Source organism: Alnus glutinosa, chromosome 10 (genome assembly GCF_958979055.1).
Source record: "Alnus glutinosa chromosome 10, dhAlnGlut1.1, whole genome shotgun sequence".
In the NCBI taxonomy this organism is placed as follows: domain Eukaryota; kingdom Viridiplantae; phylum Streptophyta; class Magnoliopsida; order Fagales; family Betulaceae; genus Alnus; species Alnus glutinosa.
The window spans coordinates 17503025-17524049 of NC_084895.1; the positions used below are offsets into that span (position 1 = coordinate 17503025).

Sequence of the window (21025 nt, forward strand, 5' to 3'; positions counted from 1 at the left end):
CCACATTAAATTATATGAAATCGTAACGGTTTAAAACGGTTTTTATATTAAATTTTCTGATTTATTCTCCTTGATGGGAGGAGAATAATCAGCTATCTAATTGATGATGAGGGTCCCTAGCCTACTTATATAAAGAGCCTTGTGTATCCATCTATTGGCACACTTATAGGCACAGGCCAGAAGAACTCTCTAAATTTTGTCTTTTCAGAATACTTAGTGTTGCAGAAAATTTCTTCGTTCTTCGTTCTTCATCGAGCTTGAACAAAATATGGCTGGAGGTATTTATAATTCCGCTGCTTATTTATTTTATAGTATTTTATTTTATATATTATGCTTACATGTGGTATCAGAGCCAACCTCTATGCCAATTTGTTCAGCTTTTAGTTTTGGTAATTCTTTATTGGTTGAATTATGCAAATTTCCGTGTATCTGTTTACTGATAATTTCACGTACTGTTTTTGTAGTTTTACATATGTGTGAAAATCTCTCAATAATTGCACATCGTAAAACATGAACACCGTAAAGCATGAAAGCATAGATATGGATATTTTTTATTTACAGTTTTGCCATCGAGAAACTTGCTACACTAACATGTGGGTATTTGGGTAGAGTTTAAAACCCATGCAGTTTTTGGGTTATAAAGTGGGCTGACCCATTTATAGTAGCCCATCCAGAATTGGGTTATTGTGGGGTTTAGAACTTGGGTTTCCAAGTGCAAAGGGCCTAAGGCCACTTACTAAACCATTAGGCCATGATATTTATTATGTTCATGTCATAAATTTATTTTTGTTATGTTTTATATGTTCAATATTAAAATTATTGTTTCTTTAATACTTGAACTTAGGAATATAATTAATTTTAATTATATTGTTTAAATATAATTTGTTTGATGCCTAGACCTAAGAATAATTAACAATACCATACATGCTGGTGTGTTTACAGTAATATCTTAGAATGTAATGTCTAGAAAAGTTCTGGTTAAGGAAAGTCTTGGGATTTAAGTGTGTCCATTGTGACCCCTCTCACTTTCTTGGGAACTCACCTAGTTGCACCTTGGAAAATTACTGTTTACCCCATTAGGTATTGTTTGTTATATTCTTGGGACTTTTGTGAGCATCTATACAGTTAATAGATGTTAATGAAGTAGTAATTATCATAATATTTTTGGGAGAGCCACAACATCCCAATTTTAGAATAATAATTACATCAAGGTTATACACATGAACTTCATATAAAAAAATTAACATCGATTATGTAATTAATTCATAAATTTAATTGCTAATCCCCACAGGGAAGTTTTTATTTTTGTGACTTAATTAGAATAAGATAATAAATTTAATGTTAAAAATAAAATTTCTCTTAGGCCCACAGGTACGGAGAATTTTATTTATTAATATTTAAATTTATTAGTCTTTTTAGTTTTTTCAATTTTTTTTAATTTTTTAATTGACTTTTAAAGATTTTTTATTTTTAATTTTTAATTTTTTTATATAGTGCCATGTGTCAACTTCTGAGGTTGACACGTGGCGGACCGTTAGTTTTTGGACGGAGAAGTTAACCGAGGTACTAATTTGATCATTTCCCAAAATTGATGTATCATCTGTGATGCGAATTGAAACTCAGGGACTAAAAAATAAAGTTGTCAAAACTCAGGGACTAAAAATGTGTTTAACCCTACTTTTAATTGGTCCCTAGCTACAACAGTAAATTTCTAGCTCTCCCACTTATATACATCAGTGAAACTTGAAGCTTGACAAAATTCTTGATTCTAAATGGCATTTATTTCTCATTTTCCTTTTAATTAGTTTACTTGTACTGTGATCGGCTTGGTGCAGGCTAGGTTGTTTATTTTTTTTAAAAAAAAAAAAAAGGGTTAAATACCTTTAAGGTCCCTGAGTTTTGACAACTTTATTTTTTAGTCCCTGAGTTTCAATTCGCATCACAGATGATACATCAATTTTGGGAAATGACTAAATTAGTACCCCGGTTAACTTCTCCGTCTAAAAATTAACGGTTCGCCACGTGCCAACCTCAGAAGTTGACACATGGCACTATATAAAAAAAAAAAAAAAAAATCTTTAAAAATTAATTAAAAAATTTAAAAAAAAATTGAAAAAACTAAAAAAAAAAAAAAAAAAAAAAAAAGGGGTAGCTGAGCCACCCCCTTGGCCACCATGGGGGTGGCCGGCCACCCCCATTTTGGCCAGGGAGGTGGCCGGCCGGTCTGGGGTGGCCGAACCACCCCCATGTGGTGGTTCGGCCACCCCCTGGACAAAAAAAAAAAAAAAATCCACCCCCAAGGGGCACGGGGGTGGTTCGGCCACCCCCAAGGGAAAAACCCTAAACCCAATTTTTTTTTTTTTTTTTTTGTTCTGTCTAGGGGGTGGCCGAACCACCACATGGGGGTGGTTCGGCCACCCCAGACCTGCCGGCCACCTCCCTGGCCAAAATGGGGGTAGATGGTGGCCAAGGGGGTGGCTCAGCCACCCCTTTTTTTTTTTTAGTTTTTTCAATTTTTTTTAAATTTTTTAATTAATTTTTAAAGATTTTTTATTTTTTATTTTTTTATATAGTGCCACGTGTCAACTTCTGAGGTTGACACGTGGCGGACCGTTAATTTTTGGACAGAGAAGTTAACCGGAGTACTAATTTGGTCATTTCCCAAAATTGATGTATCATCTATGATGCGAATTGAAACTCAGGGATTAAAAAATAAAGTTGTCAAAAACTCAGGGACCTTAAAGGTATTTAACCAAAAATAAAAAATAAAAAATTCCAGTGAAATGTTACAGAAATTTTCTTTTAACTTTTGATATATATTAAGAGGAGTTTCATGGCATGTATGCAATGCACTTATGCTAAGATATATAAATTTATTTTATTTGGTTAGATAATGAGGAGATATTTTCTTATAGGATCGTCTTCCTTTGTTGTTAAATAACCAAAAAAAAAATGTTCCATTGTAATTTTTTTTTTTAAAAAAAAAAATACTTATAGCTAGGCATGAACACTTTCATGGCTAATACCATTCATACTACTTCTTTGTTAATAACGAATGTGTTTTTTTAAAAAATAATAATAATAATATATAATAATCGACGTAATTCGTGGTCCAAATTATATTTTATAAATTTAATTGTGTACATATTATTACATAGTAAATAGAAAATCTACATTTAAACACCTTAAATCATCAGCCGTTTTTAAGTAGCACCTTAAACTACTAACCCTCGCATTATGACCCCCAAACGACTAAATAGTGCTAAAAAGACCCGCTTTGGCAAAATATTCCTATAATACCATTGTCACATGTCATATATTCAATTTTAAAATAATTGAAATTTAAAAAAAAAATTAAAAAAGAAAAAGAAATATGAAGAGGTGGCTCGAGCCACCCCTTTGGGCCAAATTTTAGCCAATGGGGTATCCGCCCACCACCCATTTTGGCCAAAGGAGCCACTCCCTTGGCCGGTCTGGCGATGGCTAAACTACCCTCGTGGGCCTTGGAGATGGTTAAGCCACCCCACAAGGCCAAAGAGGAGAGGGGAAAAAAAAAGTTTAGGATGGTCAAACCACTCCCGTGGCCCATGGGGATTGTTCGGCCACCCCATAAGTCCAAGGACCAAGAAAAAAAAATGTTAAGGGTTTAGCCCTTGTGGATGGCCGAACCATCCCCAGGCAAAACAGGGGTAACTTGGGCTGAACCACCCCCAGACCAGCCATGGAGCCACCCATCATTTTTATTTTTATTTTCAATTTTTTTAACTACTTTTTTAAATATTTTTAACTTTTATTTTATTAATTAAATATATGACACGTAGCATGTGTATTATAAGAATATTTTAAGAAAATGTATCTTTTTGATACTATTTAATAATTTGGGGGCTATAATGCAAGGATTAGTAGTTTAAAAGACTACTTAAAAAATGGTTGATAGTTTGACCTTCAATGTAGTTTTTCCAAGTAAATATGTTGTTATATCACTCAACATATACAGCGCTTTTATACCGGGCGTTTTATTATGTGCTTTTTAGAACTTTAAGGCAAAAATAAAGTAATTACAATTATCGGACTAAAGAAAAAGCTTAATTAAAACCAATAAAGTAATTATAGTTAGCGAAAAAAAAAAAAGGAGTTATTTATATGTTTACAAAAATAGAAAATCCAAAATTCAGATAATAGAAGAAGAGATCATTAATTGTATTATAAAGTGTAGAGAAATAATTATTGTACAACCTGCATAGACACAACTTCCACTTAAATTTGCCCACAAAATAAGACCTACCACATGAGGCCCACTCATACCTCTTGATTATACAATTATTTTGCAAGAATGATGTCCATGGTGAAAAAGGACACGCTCCGTTGAAAACATGAGTAACGTGGGCGGTGGGTCCGTTCAGTGCTCACAGAGACAGAAAACGTTTAAAAAGTTTTTTTTAAAAAAATCGTGAGCTGTCATTGACTTTTTACTTAACTTTTTTGTCTTATGCGTTTTTTTATTTTTTTATGTCTTATGCGTTTTTTGTCTTGAGGTTTGAAACTTTGAACCATAAAGTTACCAAACCATAAGTCAACAGGGTACGGTAAATTTAACAAATTTTTGAAAAGGTAATAATTATGATAATATATATAAATAAGATTTTTTTTTTAAAAAAAAAATGCATGATTTGAGAACTAATATATATATAACTTATGCTTGAAAATATAAATTATATTTATACGATAACTAATTCAATTATTTATGAATTTTGTTACTTATACTATTTAATATTTGTAATAAATTTTTTATTTTTTTTAAAAAATCCCTTTTAATCTTGCCCCTCTAACTCAATATTCTGGTTTCGCCACTAACTTCTGATATGCTTAAAATTTACATGGAGTAGTTTGGTAAACTACTCAAACTTTTCCTCTATTTTTTTTTACTTCTCCCAAAAAAAACATTCTAACTTTTTTACACTCTTTATATCACATCAATCATTTTTTATTATTATTCAAATAAAAAAACTCACTACAAAACAAAACTTTTTCACTTTTCTATAAAACATTCTCAAATTTTATATCACTTCTTACTACACAGCACACAAATATTTTCCAACAAAATTACTTACCAAACAGTCCCATATCATTTTTATACGTGGATCGTAAAAAAAATTTTACAAATCGATTTGTAAAAAAAAATTTGTCTATTTTTTTTTTTATCTTTTTTTAATTTTTGTGTCTTTAAAATGAAAAAGTTACGACTCATGCGCTCTCACGGCGGATCAAACACGTGCCTCACCTACCATTTGCTTATGTAAGGGGATGTCTATTGGTCGGTCTTGAAAATATCAACACATGGATTCTGTGGTAATTATATAATAATACTAATTATATAAAAGGGATCGTACTAAATAATATAGAGATATGTTAGCAGCATCATTTTTACATAGTAATTATATAATAATACTAATTTGTCTAGTATGTTTTAAAAATAAAAAATAAAAATAAAAATTGCTAAACACATCTACGTTGTCCTTCAAAATAGTTATAAAGCTAATATATCCCAATAATATATCTCTTTGTATATGTGATATGGAAAGCAAAGCATGACAAATATTAGAGCATTCAGCCCACTTTTAAAATTTTAACTAAATTTTAGTTAAAAATTTTACTCTTTTTTTTTTTTTTAATTTTAACTACTAACATTTTAAAAACGTTGAACATTTTACTCTCTAAACCTTTTTGACGTAGCGGAAGACTAAGGTAACTAATCAAAGAACAGCGTCTTCGATTCTGCAAGGAGAAGCGTCTTCGTCTTCTACCCCAAAAGATAAAACAAGCCCGCAGGCTAAAAGAAAGATAAAACTCCGCAGAGTATTTGAGAGAGAATTCTCTGATTTTATAACAATTCAATTGATTCTGAGTTTTACATAATAAGCAAGCCTATTTATAGAAGAGAAATACTTGTGGAAAAAGTAAATCTATCCCTAGTAGTAAAAGTAAACCTTTCCTAATAGCAATAGTAAATCTTATTCTAGTAGTAAAAGTAAAACTTATTCTAAAAGGAAAAGAAATAAAACAAATCCAATCCTAGTAAGGAAAGAAATAAAGTTACTAGCAAATCTAGTCCTAGTAAAGAAAAATATAAAGTCTTGGCTTGACGATCAAGTCTTTCCTTTTGTACTTCCATTGTCTGCGAATAGGTAAGCTTCTAATCAAATGGTGCTGCTTCAGTATTATTTTGAACATCTTTTCTATTTTCATTTTCATCGAAAATATTAATAAATTCCGTCCTACATCAGACACCCCCACTTGAAAAAAACTCGTCCTCGAGTTTTCTTTGCGATATGTCACATGAGGCTCATCCAGAGAAAGATACTTGAAGAAATCTACATAGATAACGTGCGGCTCTTCTGGAGAAAGATACTTGGAGAAATCTACGTAGATAGCACTAAGACACGAGTTTTCCTTTTCGTTTTCTTCTATAATAATTTCTCCAAATATTTTTCCTTTGTTGTCATCTTCAACTTGCTTGTCTTCGTCAAAGGAATCACCATTGTCATTTATTTCTGTGGTGATCGCGATGAGCTGCGCTTGTGGTGGATATTCTTCCACTGGTACAGTAGCTGGGACCAATGGTTGTGGTTGCACATATTGTTTCTTTGACGGCAACTCCACTTTTTCACTGTAACTAACATTCTCTTCATATATGGGTTTCCTATTCGGAGATTCAAAAATATGGTTAGAAACAACTTGAACATCATCGTCACTAAGATCTTCATAGACCGGTGGTCGGTTTATAGGTGCAAGTCGTTGGTAATGAGTAGGCCTCACTCGGATCCCATAGTCAACATGGGTATCATTGTACATGTGATTACGATTAGGACTTATGTGCATGCACTCTATCATCTCCCACATTTGGCGCATCTCTTGTTGCATCTCTTGCCGCATCGTCTGTTGGAACTTTTGAAAATCGGCTCTCCAAAGAGCCTCCCTGTCACAAACAACGTCGTTATAGAAGTTGTTACTGTAGTATAAGTTGGCCATCGAATCCGGATAATGCCGGCTCGGATACCCCATGAGTTTGGCTCTCAAAAGAGCCTCTCCCCTACAAACAGCGTTGTTGGAGAAGTTCGTCACCGTTGTGCTGATTGGCCATGATCAGGATAAAAGCCTGCTCTGATACCAACTGACGTAGCGGAAGACTAAGGTAACTAATCAAAGAACAGCGTCTTCGATTCTGCAAGGAGAAGCGTCTTCGTCTTCTACCCCAAAAGATAAAACAAGCCCGCAGACTAAAAGAAAGATAAAACTCCGCAGAGTATTTGAGAGAGAATTCTCTGATTTTATAAAAATTCAAATGATTCTGAGTTTTACATAATAAGCAAGCCTATTTATAGAAGAGAAATACTTGTGGAAAAAGTAAACCTATCCCTAGTAGTAAAAGTAAACCTTTCCTAATAGCAATAGTAAATCTTATTCTAGTAGTAAAAGTAAAACTTATTCTAAAAGGAAAAGAAATAAAACAAATCCAATCCTAGTAAGGAAAGAAATAAAGCTACTAGCAAATCTAGTCCTAGTAAAGAAACATAAAGTCTTGGCTAGACGATCAAGTCTTTCCTTTTGTACTTCCATTGTCTGTGAATAGGTAAGCTTCTAATCAAATGGTGCTGCTTCAGTATTATTTTGAACATCTTTTCTATTTTCATTTTCATCGAAAATATTAATAAATTCCGTCCTACATCACTTTTTTTTAACTCTATTTAAATAATATTCATTTATTTTTTTTACTTACAAATCCATTTGGGGCAAGATAGAATGGAAAATTAAAAATCAAAAAAAAAAAAAAAAAAAAATCTTGAGGAACTTCACTTAACTCTCTGAATTGTAGTTGCTTTTATAATTACCATTATAAACTTCAAAAACTCTCAATTTAGTATATCAATTTTTCAATTTCACCTCTCCATTATGATTTTCCGGTCAATTCTGTCAAAATTTTCAAAATACCTCAATTTTGTTTTTTGAAAAAAAAAAAAACAAAATTTTCAAAGATCCAAGCGTGTATATTTTTGCAAATTTCAAACTAAAGCCTAACTCCTTTCAATATTTTTTTTTTCTGAAAAAAAGAAAAAGAAAAAAAGAGAGGGTTATGTTTGGAATTTTGACACCTTTTCGTGAGGATTTTAACTTAAAATCGTAACAATTTGTGAAATTGAAAAAAATTGAAAGATAGATACGTTAAATTGGGAGTTTTGAAAGTTTAAAGAGGTAATTGCAAATGTGATAGAAGTTTAAGGAAGTTGAGTGAAGTTTCTCATTTTTTTCTTCTTTGTTAGGTGTTACAGCACAAGTAATGCTAGAAGTTACTCTATTGTCACTCTTGTGTCCCTCCAAAAATGATGTGACTTTTAAAATCACCATTAAGCTTGTGATTGATCACTAATAACAAAATAATATCCCAAATTAGAGAGTCCCATGTAGTCATCTCTTAGGTGAGTTTTGTTGTTGTGTTACAAACAATAATTTTTTCAACAGTTTATAAACGTTTTATTATTTGATATTATCTTCAAGAGATTTTATGGGAATGGAAAAATCAGCTTTAACAATTTTAGTATATAACCGTTTGGTGTTTACAAATCATTAAATCTTGCTTTAACTATTTGGTCATTAACAAGCATTAATATTTTAAACGTTTTTATGACTGTTTATATTTATTACATGGTGATGTACTTACTACATTTATAAAATAAATTCTTCTCCAAATATCACCGGTGACAATGACACATGTATGCAACATGTGTGTTGAAAAAAAAAAAATCTTATTTTTAAAAATAAAAACTACCTTTTATACAAATGCTTTTATCCCAAACTATTTCAATAAAATAATAAAAAATAAAAAAGATATTTACTTTTCTTAACTTTGCATTTCTCTTGAAAAACCATACAAGAATTATTTTATTAGCCATCGTTCTTATAAGTGTGTTCTTAACGAAGGTAGACACTATAGTCTAATTTTGAGCAGTTTCATGTTAAGGGATCTGATCACACTAAAATATATGCTCCAAGAGGTACGAATCAACCTTTAAGAACAACATTTTTTTTCATAATTTTGTAACATTGTAAGATCATTGCTAACTCTGATTTTATTCAATTGCATTCTTTTTATTTTATTATTATTATTTCTGATTGATATTATTTTATATCAACAAAAATATTTTACACAATGAAAATTATTTCTATTATAAGGCTAGCCAAATTACTTTTAGTAAGCAAAATGTAAATGCTCTAAACTAAAGCAAACAAAAGGGCCTCCTCCATCCCTCAACCTTCTCCACTCTCCACAAAAGAGTTGGGGGAGTGAAAGGGTGGGGAGACCCTCCATCACTCTGAGTGGTTTTTGGGTTTCTTCTTTTAATTTTTTTTTTTTTTTTTTTTTTTTTTTTATAATTTAATAGTTTTAGAAAATAGCTGAAATTCGATATGAATTTTAGTAGAACAATTGATATATATGTAAGAAATAGTAATTTCAAAATAGGGCAAAATCCTTACAATAAATTACAAAAATTAAAATCTCAGGTAGTAGTTTGTAGTTGGACGAAAACCCAAGGTTTAGAGTGTAGGGATCATTTCTCTTTAGTAAATCTGTTTGGTGAGTCAATATGTAGAAATGGTTTAAAATGCCCATAACGACTTGTATTAGAATCTAAATTATTTATCTAAATTACTAATATTTCAAAAAAATAATTATTATGAATCTCAATCCAACGCACCCATGAGCCATACGCCACTATTATTTCTCATATTAAATATTTAGAAGGGAATCATCTCAACCAAGGAAAGAACTTGGCCGGCACGCAACAATATCACCGCAATTAACAGGCCAGTATCCAACCGCGTATATATCTGACCACTACTTCAATTCTATTCCCACTTGAACAATTTCTTTCGTTAGTATGGAACATGCCAAATGGTAGATTTTTTGTTTTGTTTTGTTTTGTTTTTTAATGAATAAATAAATAAATAAGTTGATTATGAAATTGCAAATTTCAATACAACACAAAAAAAAAAAAAAAAAAAAAACGTAAAAAATTAAAAATTAAAAGTAAAAGTACTTATGAATTGCATGCAAGAATGTGGTTTTTTTTTTTAAAAAAAAGATAATATAAAAGGAAAAGTTAGAAACTAAAAATTTTATTGTAAAGTTCGGCTATGGTCCAGCCTACCAAGTACAAACTGGGAGAGCAACTTGTCGGCTAAACATTTAAGGCGGCCCTGATACAGTGGTCCCGCTGGACAATGATCTTTTTCATTTCTAATCGGATCTAGATGAATTATTTTAGGGTCAAATATCCCATTGATATCTGAGTTTTACGTGTTTTTAAATTTAGTACCTCAGTTTTGTTTTGTATCATAGGTGATACCTGAATTAAGGGTAAAAACCCATTTGGTACCTCTGTTAGATTTTCCGTCCGAATTTTAACGGCTCGCCACGTGTCAACCGCTGAGGTTGACACGTGGCACTACATAAAAAAAAATTAAAAATTAAAAATTTAAATCTTTAAAAAATGATTAAAAATAATAAAATTTTAAAAAAGAAAATTAAAAAAAGAAAAAAGAAGAGGGGTGGCTGAGCCACCCCCCTTGGCCACCATGGGGGTGGCCGGCCACCCCCATTTTGGCCAAAGCCACCCCTCTTCTTTTTTTCTTTTTTTTTTTTTAATTTTCTTTTTAATTTTTAAAAATTTTTAATTTTTAATTTTTTTTATGTAGTGCCACGTGTCAACCTCAGCGGTTGACACGTGGCGAGCCGTTAAAATTCGGACGGAAAATCTAACAGAGGTACCAAATGGGTTTTTACACTTAATTCAGGTACCACCTATGATACAAAACAAAACTGAGGTACTAAATTTAAAAACACGTAAAACTCAGGTACCAATGGGGTATTTAGCCCATTATTTTATAATAAAATTTATTATTTTTTGTATTTAATAATATAAATAATGTTATATTATTTAATTTTTTTAATAACAATGCGGACATTTTTTTTCACGTGTCATTATTTATACTTTTAGATATAACATTAAATCCTAGATTGATTATAATTAGATTATTCCAATATTATAGAAATTCAAATGAATTTAGCTTAGGTGCTGTAGAAAAAATGTACAATATGCTTACTATAATTTTTTCATGGAAAAGATAACGAAATTAAATCTAAATGGTTAAAATTTTCAAGGGGTAGCTTAATCAGTTGGAAATCACATTTCATGCGGCGGAAATCACTAGTTCGAATCTTCTTCAATCCTTGTGTGAACATACATGTAAAAAAAAAAAAAAAAATCTATTCGGTTGAAAAAAACAACTATGGCATATATGTTATAGTGTTTTTACGGAGCCTATGTCAAATCACATTCGATTAGGTTGAGAGAGAAGGGTTATAAGATTTATTTGCCTTAGATTCTAGATTGGTTGAAACATATGGTCTCCACCTAACACGAATTTCTATAAAATTCGAATAGTGAAATCTCGGGAAGCTCAATTTTTATAACACATAATTCCCTTAATCGAAGACCATCTCAAATAAGAAGAATTAAGAGGTAACTGTTGGGAAATATTCTCAATAGTTAGTAAATGGCCCGACAATTTAAGTCGATCCATTTACTATTTACGATCATAAGGAAAGTCGGCTATAGGGTCCATTAACCGAGCCCATCAATTTATTAAAAAGGCTAAGCCGTATGATCCACTGTGTGGCAAAGCCAAGCCCACTCGAAAGTAATCTGCAAGAAGCCCATGAAGAGATTGAGATCCCGAGATACCCGGAAGCGTCTTGAGAACGTTGAGGCCCACGTTCCGGATACATAGGAACCCCATGTTCCAGAACATAGACACGCATGATCCTAATGGGCAAAGAACACACAAGCCAGACACGTGGAAGCCCACGTTATGGGTACATGAATACCCACGATTTGGATGTGTGGAGACCTCACGTTCCGGAACTGGGAGACCCATGATCAGAGGATCAGCTCTCTCTATATCCGGGAGAAACCGATGCTCACCCTTGCTATAAATACCCACAAATATACATGTATATTCTAGTTGGAATTATTGTTATTAAGGCATTGATACACATTTTTCCTAAGAATTGACTTAAGCATCGAAATGGGACCAACTAGCACCCCCATCAAGCATCTTCACCGGTCTCTACTGTTTTGCAAGAAAGAAAAGAAGAACTTTCTAAAAGCTTGTGCAGCCGTATCGAAAATTGTCTTAACAATATGAGCTCCACCTAACACGTATTTCTATAAAATTTGAGCAACCTCAGCCTAATTATATCAACTGGTCCATATACCTAATTTGGTAGTTTTAAGTCTACAATTGTATTTTTTTAAAGAGAAACGTTTAGTTTGATTCTCTTACATATCTCTTATTCATGTTCGTACAAAAGATATATAAATTGATCATTAAATTTATGGGACTTGCAAAAAAAAAAAAACATGTGAAAGAAAATGACATCAGATATATACATTCATTAAGGATGTGCTAAAACGCAAAGTTGATAAGCAAAATCACATTGAATAACTTAAAAAATTAAAAATAAAATAAAATAAAATAAAAATCACATGAAATAGGACTTTTAAAAACTAGGGTTTGGCAAAACGGGTACCCGATACGACCCGTTAAGACATGCGACCCGTTGAAGCTAGACCAAAACACAACCCGTTTATGTTAACGGGTCAGGGCTCAAACACGACACGACACAGCAATTTCACGGGTCACCTGACATGATCCATGAAACCCGTTAAGCATAATGGGTCATATCGGGTAGGCACGACCCGACTCGATCATTTCGAACATTCAAAGATAAGGGCAAGCCATTATCTCAAAACCAAATCAAAATCCACAATCAGTACCTCAAATTTCAACTAAATGTTTCACTTTTAGTAGTCAAAACAAAATCAAATCGACAATCAGATCGCAAATCCATTAGAAATGTTGCCTGCTTCTTATAGATATTGAAGTAGATGTTGAAGAGGACCAAGAGGTACCAGAGCCCAAACAACGCCCTGAGCTCCAAGTCTCCAATATCTATAAGAAGACCAGGGCCTGAGCTTGAACAAGTTCGACGAGGATAGAGACCACGACCGCGAGGGGAGTTAGCAGAGACGGACACATTGGGGAGACCGTGGGGCTTCGAGGACGATGAGGATGACAAGGATGACGGCGCAACAGAGAGACGGGGAGAAGAAGAAGAAAATAAGAAGAAGAGGGGGCGGCATTGAAGGAAAGAGAAAAGAAGTTAGGTTTTTTTTTTTTTCAACTAATAATAATAATAATAATTTTTTTTTAAAGAAAAAAATAATAATAATCGTGTCTGGCGGGTCACCTGCGAGTGACCCGTGACACGACCCGCCAAGTCAAGATAAACAGATTGACCCATTTATGACCCAAACTCGTTTAAGGTAAACACAAACCCGCTAATTTCGTGTTGTGTTTGTGTCAGATTATTGGGTCGTGTCAAAATTGTCAGCTCTATTAAAAACACAAACCCTAAGAAAACGACAGGTGTATATGTCTGGCCAAAAAAAATAAAAAAAATAAAAATAGGATTGGTGCATATATATGTCAATGGGAGGTTGCACGGTTGCACCATGTTAACGTTAGGAGCCTATATGAAAGAACAAACTTGTATGTTCCTAATTAATGACAAATAAATTAATTGGCCTTTGTAAATTAATTAAATAACTCAACATCAACATGTTCTCCGCATAACCAGGATTTTTTAATTGCAATTTAAAGATATTCTAGGAGTAATGGAGGCCTTGAAACGAATTGTAGTAATATTATAAAATTCTAGAATTTAAAATACAAGCCAAACAATATTCCTTTCGATAGTGTTTTTATTTTTTTTTTAATTTTTATTTTTTCAGCCTTGGATTGTTGAATAAATATAATATTAGGTCTACCCATATATCCAAAATCAACAGCTGCCCAGCTAATTTCTAATAATAAAAAGCCCATCAATGCAAATTAAACAAAGTTGAAAGCTTCACTTTTATAGCTATATTACGAGCATTAATTTCATCTTTTTATATTAATCACAAGCAGGACAGGACGGAACCAGCATTTAAAATTTACAGGGTAAAACTGAAAAATTAAAAATATTGAAAAGGTAAAATTTCAATTTGAATGATTAGAGTATTATAAAAAATGAATAAAATAAAAAAAAATAAAAATGATGACCATGTAGCTCCCCCACCGGGTTAGGCGCAAGTGCAACACATGGGAAGCATTTTCCATAAATTTGATGCTAACTTGGACGAATAGAAAAAATTCAAACTAAAACTTTGAACTCAGGTCCAAGTTTCAACGAATATCGATCTGTTGGGACAAATATAGATCTTCTTGGATGTTGGGCCCAATCCGGGATATGGACCCTCTCTGATCCACCCGACCAGGCCCAAATGTCGGAAGAAATATAATCTACCCGGGCCCATTGAGTCCACTTGGGCCCAAGTCTGTTGCAACTGGACTGAGTTGGCGATCCAAATGATAGTTGGTATCCGTATCTGCAGGCGTCTCGGCAGTACCCGGAATCTAAGGGACACGATGCACGTCATGGAAGTCATGCGTCTCGGCAGTACCCGGAATCTAAGGGACACGATGCACGTCATGGAAGTCATGCGTCTCGGCAGTACCCTGAATCTAAGGACACGACGCATGTCATGGGACCCCATGATACCACCGAGATCTACGGAATCTGGAAGAGTTGTTTACATGGAGCCACGTCTCCTCCAACCGCCTCATGCACGAATTGTGAAGCTAATAGAACTGCTCCATAACCTATATAAATATAAGAACTGCTTCAGATGCTAAGGTACATGCTAATCAGTCTCTTTGGCATTATTCTGTGCATTTATTCTCAGAACCATACACTTACTTAAGCATCGGAGCGGGGTTGTCGGAACCCCCCGACGCAGCTCTACTTTTCAGGTGAACCAGATACAACCGGGAGCAACTTTATCCAACATCTGATCGACACGTCACCTACCGGAAACTGTCTCAACAGTTTGGCGCCGTCTGTGGGAACGACTTATATCGTTTTCCTAAAAAAAAATCCGTTATGGTGAATACTCGATCAGAAACCAACCGAGTTCCTCGGGATGACCGAAATGCCCGAGACGAAGGAAACTCCAACGATCCCCAATTCGCTCTCCTGAATGAAAGAATGGAGCAGATGGCCAAGAGCATCGAGGATTTGGCCACCATGAATGCTGTCCTTCAAGCCCGGGTTCCAGAACTTCACCGAACTATCACTGACCCAGAAAATCGAGAGGAAGGCAGCCGAGTCGAAGGAACGGAGGAGCCGAACAAAGAAGAAGAAGTCCCGGGAAATCCTCCACCTGTTCAACCCGAAGCAGCAAGGGCGGTAGAAGGCATGATTGCTCGGTTGGAACAAAGATGCAATGTTCTAACCGCAGCTATTCAACGGAACGATAAGGGAAAAGCTTCCTTGGTGGAAAACCTTCTACAGAAGACCACCTCCCCATTCACCGAGGAGGTGGCAAATATCTGCCTTCCTGAGAAGTTCAAAGTCCCAGAGATCCCGTTTTATACGGGACTTGAAGATCCTGTGGAGCACCTAGATAATTTCAGAGCTCACATAGATCTCCATCGAACACCCGAGATGGTGGCCTGCCGAGCCTTCCCTTTGACCCTCTCAGGCAATGCCCGTGACTGGTTCAGGAGCCTCCCGCCAAATTCCATTCATCATTTTGAGGACCTCGGCAGGATGTTCCTGACGCAATTCATGGCCGGCAGGGTCAGAAGAAAACCGTCAGGATCCTTAATGTCAATGCACCAAGGACCCGAGGAATCCCTCAGAGATTTCTTTATGAGGTTCAACCAGGCTAGACTTGAAGCTGAAGCAGCAACGGATGATTTCATCTATGGAGCTCTCTTTCAGGGAATCCGAAAAGATGGAGCACTAATGGCTGACATAGCCAGGAAGCCCCCTCAGAATTTAGATGGCTTTATGAGTAAAGCCGAGAAGTACATTAACCAGGAGGAGACACTCCGAGCTCTGTTGGGACCCGAGGCTACTCGCCCATCCACTTCCGGGAACCCAAAAAAGAAAAATCCTCGGAAAGAAGAACGGAAGCGGGTTCCAGAAGAAGAGGCCAGGCCGAAGCGGGATCAAGAGTCCCTAAGGAGTAACAACTGGACACCCCTCAATGCACCCATTATGGATGTTCTCCTGGAAATAAAGCGAGACCCGACGTACCGGAAGCCCAGACCGGTGCTCGTAAATCCGCATTCACGATACGCTGACCAGTACTGTGCGTTTCATGACACCACCGGGCATCGTACAGAAGCCTGCATATCCTTGAGGCTTCTGATTGAACGTTTCATAGAAAACGGAAAACTTGTCCGTTTCCTCGCAGATCAGAGAATTCAGCAAAACCCGGAGCACAGCAACCGCCACCATCAGAATCGGCACCATCCGGATCAAAACAATCCCCGGGATGAGCGGGGAAGAAACCAAGAAAGAGCAAGGGAACAAGAACGCAGACCAGATCCTCGGGCTGCACGAGAAAGAAGTAGGAGCCGAGCCAGACCAGAACGGCAGGAAAACCTCCTGGAAATACAGACAATTTCGGGGGGTTTCGGAGGAGGTGGAGAATCTAGCTCGGCGCGGAAGGCATATGCAAGACAGTTACGGGATTTCGAGGTATACTCGGTGCAGAAACCTCCAAAGTCCCAAAAACGAGACGCACAAGTGATCGGGTTCTCGGACGATGATTACGCAGGGGTATCACTCCCGCATACCGACGCTCTGGTGCTGAGTCTGGCCATAGCCAACCACAAAATACACCGCGTCTTGGTTGACACAGGAAGTTCGGCTGACATCCTTTACAAGTCAGCCTTCGAGCGGATGAAGATCGATAGAAGTAAGGTGATCCCGGCAAGATATTCGCTTGTGGGATTTACAGGAGAGAAAGTACTCCCACTTGGGTCCATTGAGCTTCCGGTCACAGCAGGAATGTACCCGAGGCAGAGGACGGTAATGGTCCGGTTCTTAATAATCGACCGACCGTCGGCCTACAATGTTATCCTCGGGAGAACAGCTCTCAACGAATTTAGGGCTGTAACCTCAACTCCTCACCTGAGCATGAAATTCCCCACCGAAGAAGGCGTCGGTGTCGAAAAAGGAGACCAGAGGATGGCCCGAGAATGTTACAATACAAGTTTGAAGAAGCTCCCGGAAGCCGCGAGACTCGGAGAGAAGGAAAAAGGTGAAGAAAAATAGCAATCACCGTTGGGGGAGCCGGTCGAGGAGCTGGAAGAATTCGAGCTCGGTGACTCGAAGAAGAAAGTCCGAATCGGCGCGCAGCTTCCCCCTGAAATGAAGGAAGCTCTGGTTGCATTCCTTAGAAGAAACAAAGATGTATTCGCATGGAGCCACGAGGACATGCCGGGAATACCCCCATCCGTAATAGCCCACAAGCTAATGGTGGATCCAAGCTATCGACCGGTTAAACAACGAAGAAGGACTTTCGCACCGGAACGGAACCAAGCCATTGCCGAGGAAGTACACAAACTGTTGCGGGCTGGGTTTATCCGAGAAGTAGACTACCCAGAGTGGTTGGCCAACGTGGTTTTAGTCAAAAAAGCCACCGGGAAGTGGAGAATGTGTGTTGACTTCACCGATCTCAACAAAGCATGTCCCAAGGATAGTTTCCCGTTACCTCGGATCGATCTGCTTGTAGACTCTACATCCGGTCATGAACTTTTAACATTCATGGACGCCTTCTCAGGGTACAACCAAATTCACATGGATGAAGCCGACCAAGAAAAAACGTCGTTCATTACCGACAGAGGTCTCTACTGTTACAAAATGATGCCGTTCGGTCTAAAGAACGCCGGGGCTACATACCAGAGGCTCGTCAATAAAATGTTCCGAGATCAAATCGGACGAAACGTGGAAGTCTATGTTGACGACATGCTTGTCAAGAGCATACGAGCCGCCGGCCATATAGCCGACCTGGGGGAAACTTTCGAAACACTAAGGAGTCATAAGATGAAGCTCAACCCGGCCAAATGTGCTTTCGGCGTTTCCTCAGGAAAATTCTTGGGATTCATGGTTTCACAGAGAGGAATCGAGGCGAATCCCGAGAAGGTGAGTGCTGTCCTCAGCATGCAACCTCCTCAGACCACCAAGCAATTACAACAGCTGACTGGGAGAATAGCAGCCCTCAACCGGTTCATCTCCCGATCCACCGACAAATGTCTCCCATTCTTCAAAATTTTGAGAAAGGCCTTCGTGTGGAGCAGTGAGTGCGAGGAAGCCTTCAAGAAGTTAAAAGAATATCTGACCAACCCGCCGCTGTTGAGCAGCCCCGAGGAAGGAGAAATCCTGTATCTTTATCTCGCAGTATCACCCTCGGCGGTCAGTTCAGCTTTGGTCCGAGAAGACTCAGGCATTCAGAAACCAGTTTATTTCACTAGTAAAGCACTCCATGGAGCCGAGGAGAGGTACCCTCGGATTGAAAAATTGGCCTTCGCCTTAATAATCTCGGCCCGGAGATTAAGGCCATATTTTCAGGCGCACGCTATACGAGTGTTAACCGAGCATCCGCTGAAAAAGATATTACAAAAACCGGATCTATCCGGGAGGCTGGTAAATTGGTCGGTAGAATTGGGGCAGTTTGACATAGAGTTCCACCCTCGTACTTCTGTCAAGGGTCAGGCGCTAGCCGATTTCCTACTCAAATTTAGCAATACTCCCGAAAGCGAAGAGCTGCCCGAGAAGGAAACATGGGTAGCATATGTAGATGGTTCTTCGGCCAACCATAAGAGCGGAGTCGGTGTCACTTTAGCAAGCCCGGATGGAGAAACTTTTCAATATGCGATCAAACTGGATTTTGTGACCACCAATAATGAAGCCGAGTATGAAGCACTTTTGTCCGGGCTTTCAATAGCTCGGGAGATGGGAGCAAGGAATGTAGAGATCAGAAGCGACTCTCAGGTGGTAGTCAGCCATGTGCAGGGAACGGCCGAGGCACAAGGTGAAAAGATGATCCAATACCTCGAAAAGGTACGCAAATGCCAATCTAACTTTCACAGAACCGCCGTAACCAAAGTTCCTCGGGAAGAGAACGCCCGAGCCGATGCCCTTTCTAAAATGGGTTCCGGTACCGGGCCTGTCGTCAGAACATCCACACGGGGGGTGGTGACACAGACCAAGCCTTCAATCCTTCCACAACTCGACATGATGGAAATTGAAGAAGGATCAGACGAACCAGAATGGGCTACTGACGTCATTCAGTACCTCCGCAACGGTTCCCTACCCGAGGAAAAGCTGCGAGCTCGGAAGGCAAAAATACATTCAGCCCGGTACGTGCTTATCGGAGGTGTGCTCTATCGAAGAGGATATACTGAGCCACTCTTGAAGTGTCTTAAAAGTTCCGAGGCGGAATACATATTAAAGGAGATACACGAAGGAGTCTGCGGGAACCACTCTGGCTCTCGGATGTTGGCTCACAAAGCGATGAGAGCCGGATACTACTGGCCAACAATGAGCAAAGATTCAGTCGAAATCGTTCAGAAGTGCGACAAATGTCAGAGGTTCGCCCGGGTGATGAAGCAACCCCCTGAGAAGCTAAGTCCAATCACTTCGCCGTGGCCATTCGCAAAATGGGGGGTCGACATAGTCGGGCCTATGCCTCCGGGAAAAGGTGGCCGGAAATTTCTCCTTGTCGCGGTAGACTACTTCACCAAGTGGGCTGAAGCCGAGGCACTCGCCACTATCACTACCGCCAACGCAGTAAAATTTCTTTGGAATTCAATCATATGTCGATTCGGTATCCCACATGCTTTTGTCACCGACAATGGAAAACAGTTTGACTGTGGACCGTTTCGAAAATGGTGCGCCGAACTCCGTATCAGAAATTATTACTCAACCCCGATATATCCACCGGCGAACGGGCAAGTAGAAGCTACGAACAAGACTCTTCTCAGAACACTAAAGAAGAAGCTTGGCAAAAAGAAAGGAGCTTGGGCGGAATATGTACCCGAGGTGCTTTGGGCCTACCGCACCACGACACGCACTCCCACCGGGGCTACTCCTTTCTCCTTAACTTACGGTTCCGAGGCAATTATTCCTGCCGAAGTCGGATCACCCAGCTTCCGAGTATCACACTACAACCCGGGGCTCAATGACGAAGGAATCAAGCTGAATCTGGATTTGCTACAGGAAAGAAGAGACGAAGCGCAGGTAACATGGGCTGCGTACCAAGACCGAGCCGCCCGTTACTTCAACAAAAAAGTGAGCCCCCGAAAGTTCCAACTGGGAGATTGGGTTTTGAGAAAAGTGAGCTCGATTACAAAAGATCCAATCGAAGGAAAGCTCGAAGCAAAATGGGAAGGTCCGTACAGAGTCATACGATGCCATGACAAAGGGGCATATCATCTGGTAGATGCTACCGGCAAGGAATTACCGAGAGCCTGGAACGCCGAGCATTTAAAGAAGTATTTTATGTGAATTGCTTGTATTATGTTTACTGTTGTTACCGGGCTGGCACCGTCAATATATGTTTATTCTCAGATCAATTCAAAGCATGGAATCTCAGTTCAAATCAAACCAGATCAAACCAGACCAGATCAAATAAATGCGTCGCTCCCTCGGTTCGAAATACAACCGACTTGGAGCACGCACCGGTCATATCCTTAATATTGACCCGGACAAATCACCAAATTTGTCCGTAGTCATAAAGGAATGTCTCGGTTCAAATCAAACCAGATCAAACCAGACCAGATCAAATCAAGACGCCGCTCCCTCGGTTTAAAATACAACCGACCCGGAGCACGCCCCGGACATTTCTCAATATTGACTCGGACAAATCGTCAAGTTTGTCCGAAGTCATTAAGGAATGTCTCGGTTCGAATCAAACCAGACCAGATCAAATACAACTCGGTAGTGTAAGCAAAACAAAAGTTTATATGAACAAATCGAAATATCAAAGTATAAAAATTAATTCTA

General features: G+C 37.8%; 1 protein-coding gene across 1 annotated transcript; it reads left to right on the forward strand.

The window, feature by feature from the left end:
* Positions 1-15106: 15106 nt before the first annotated feature.
* LOC133879116 (uncharacterized) lies at positions 15107-20527 on the forward strand. Its single transcript, XM_062317658.1, has 2 exons — positions 15107-17279; positions 17331-20527. The coding sequence occupies exons 1-2, from the start codon at positions 15107-15109 to the stop codon at positions 20525-20527; spliced, it is 5370 nt and encodes a 1789-aa protein (XP_062173642.1).
* The last annotated feature ends 498 nt before the right edge of the window (positions 20528-21025 follow it).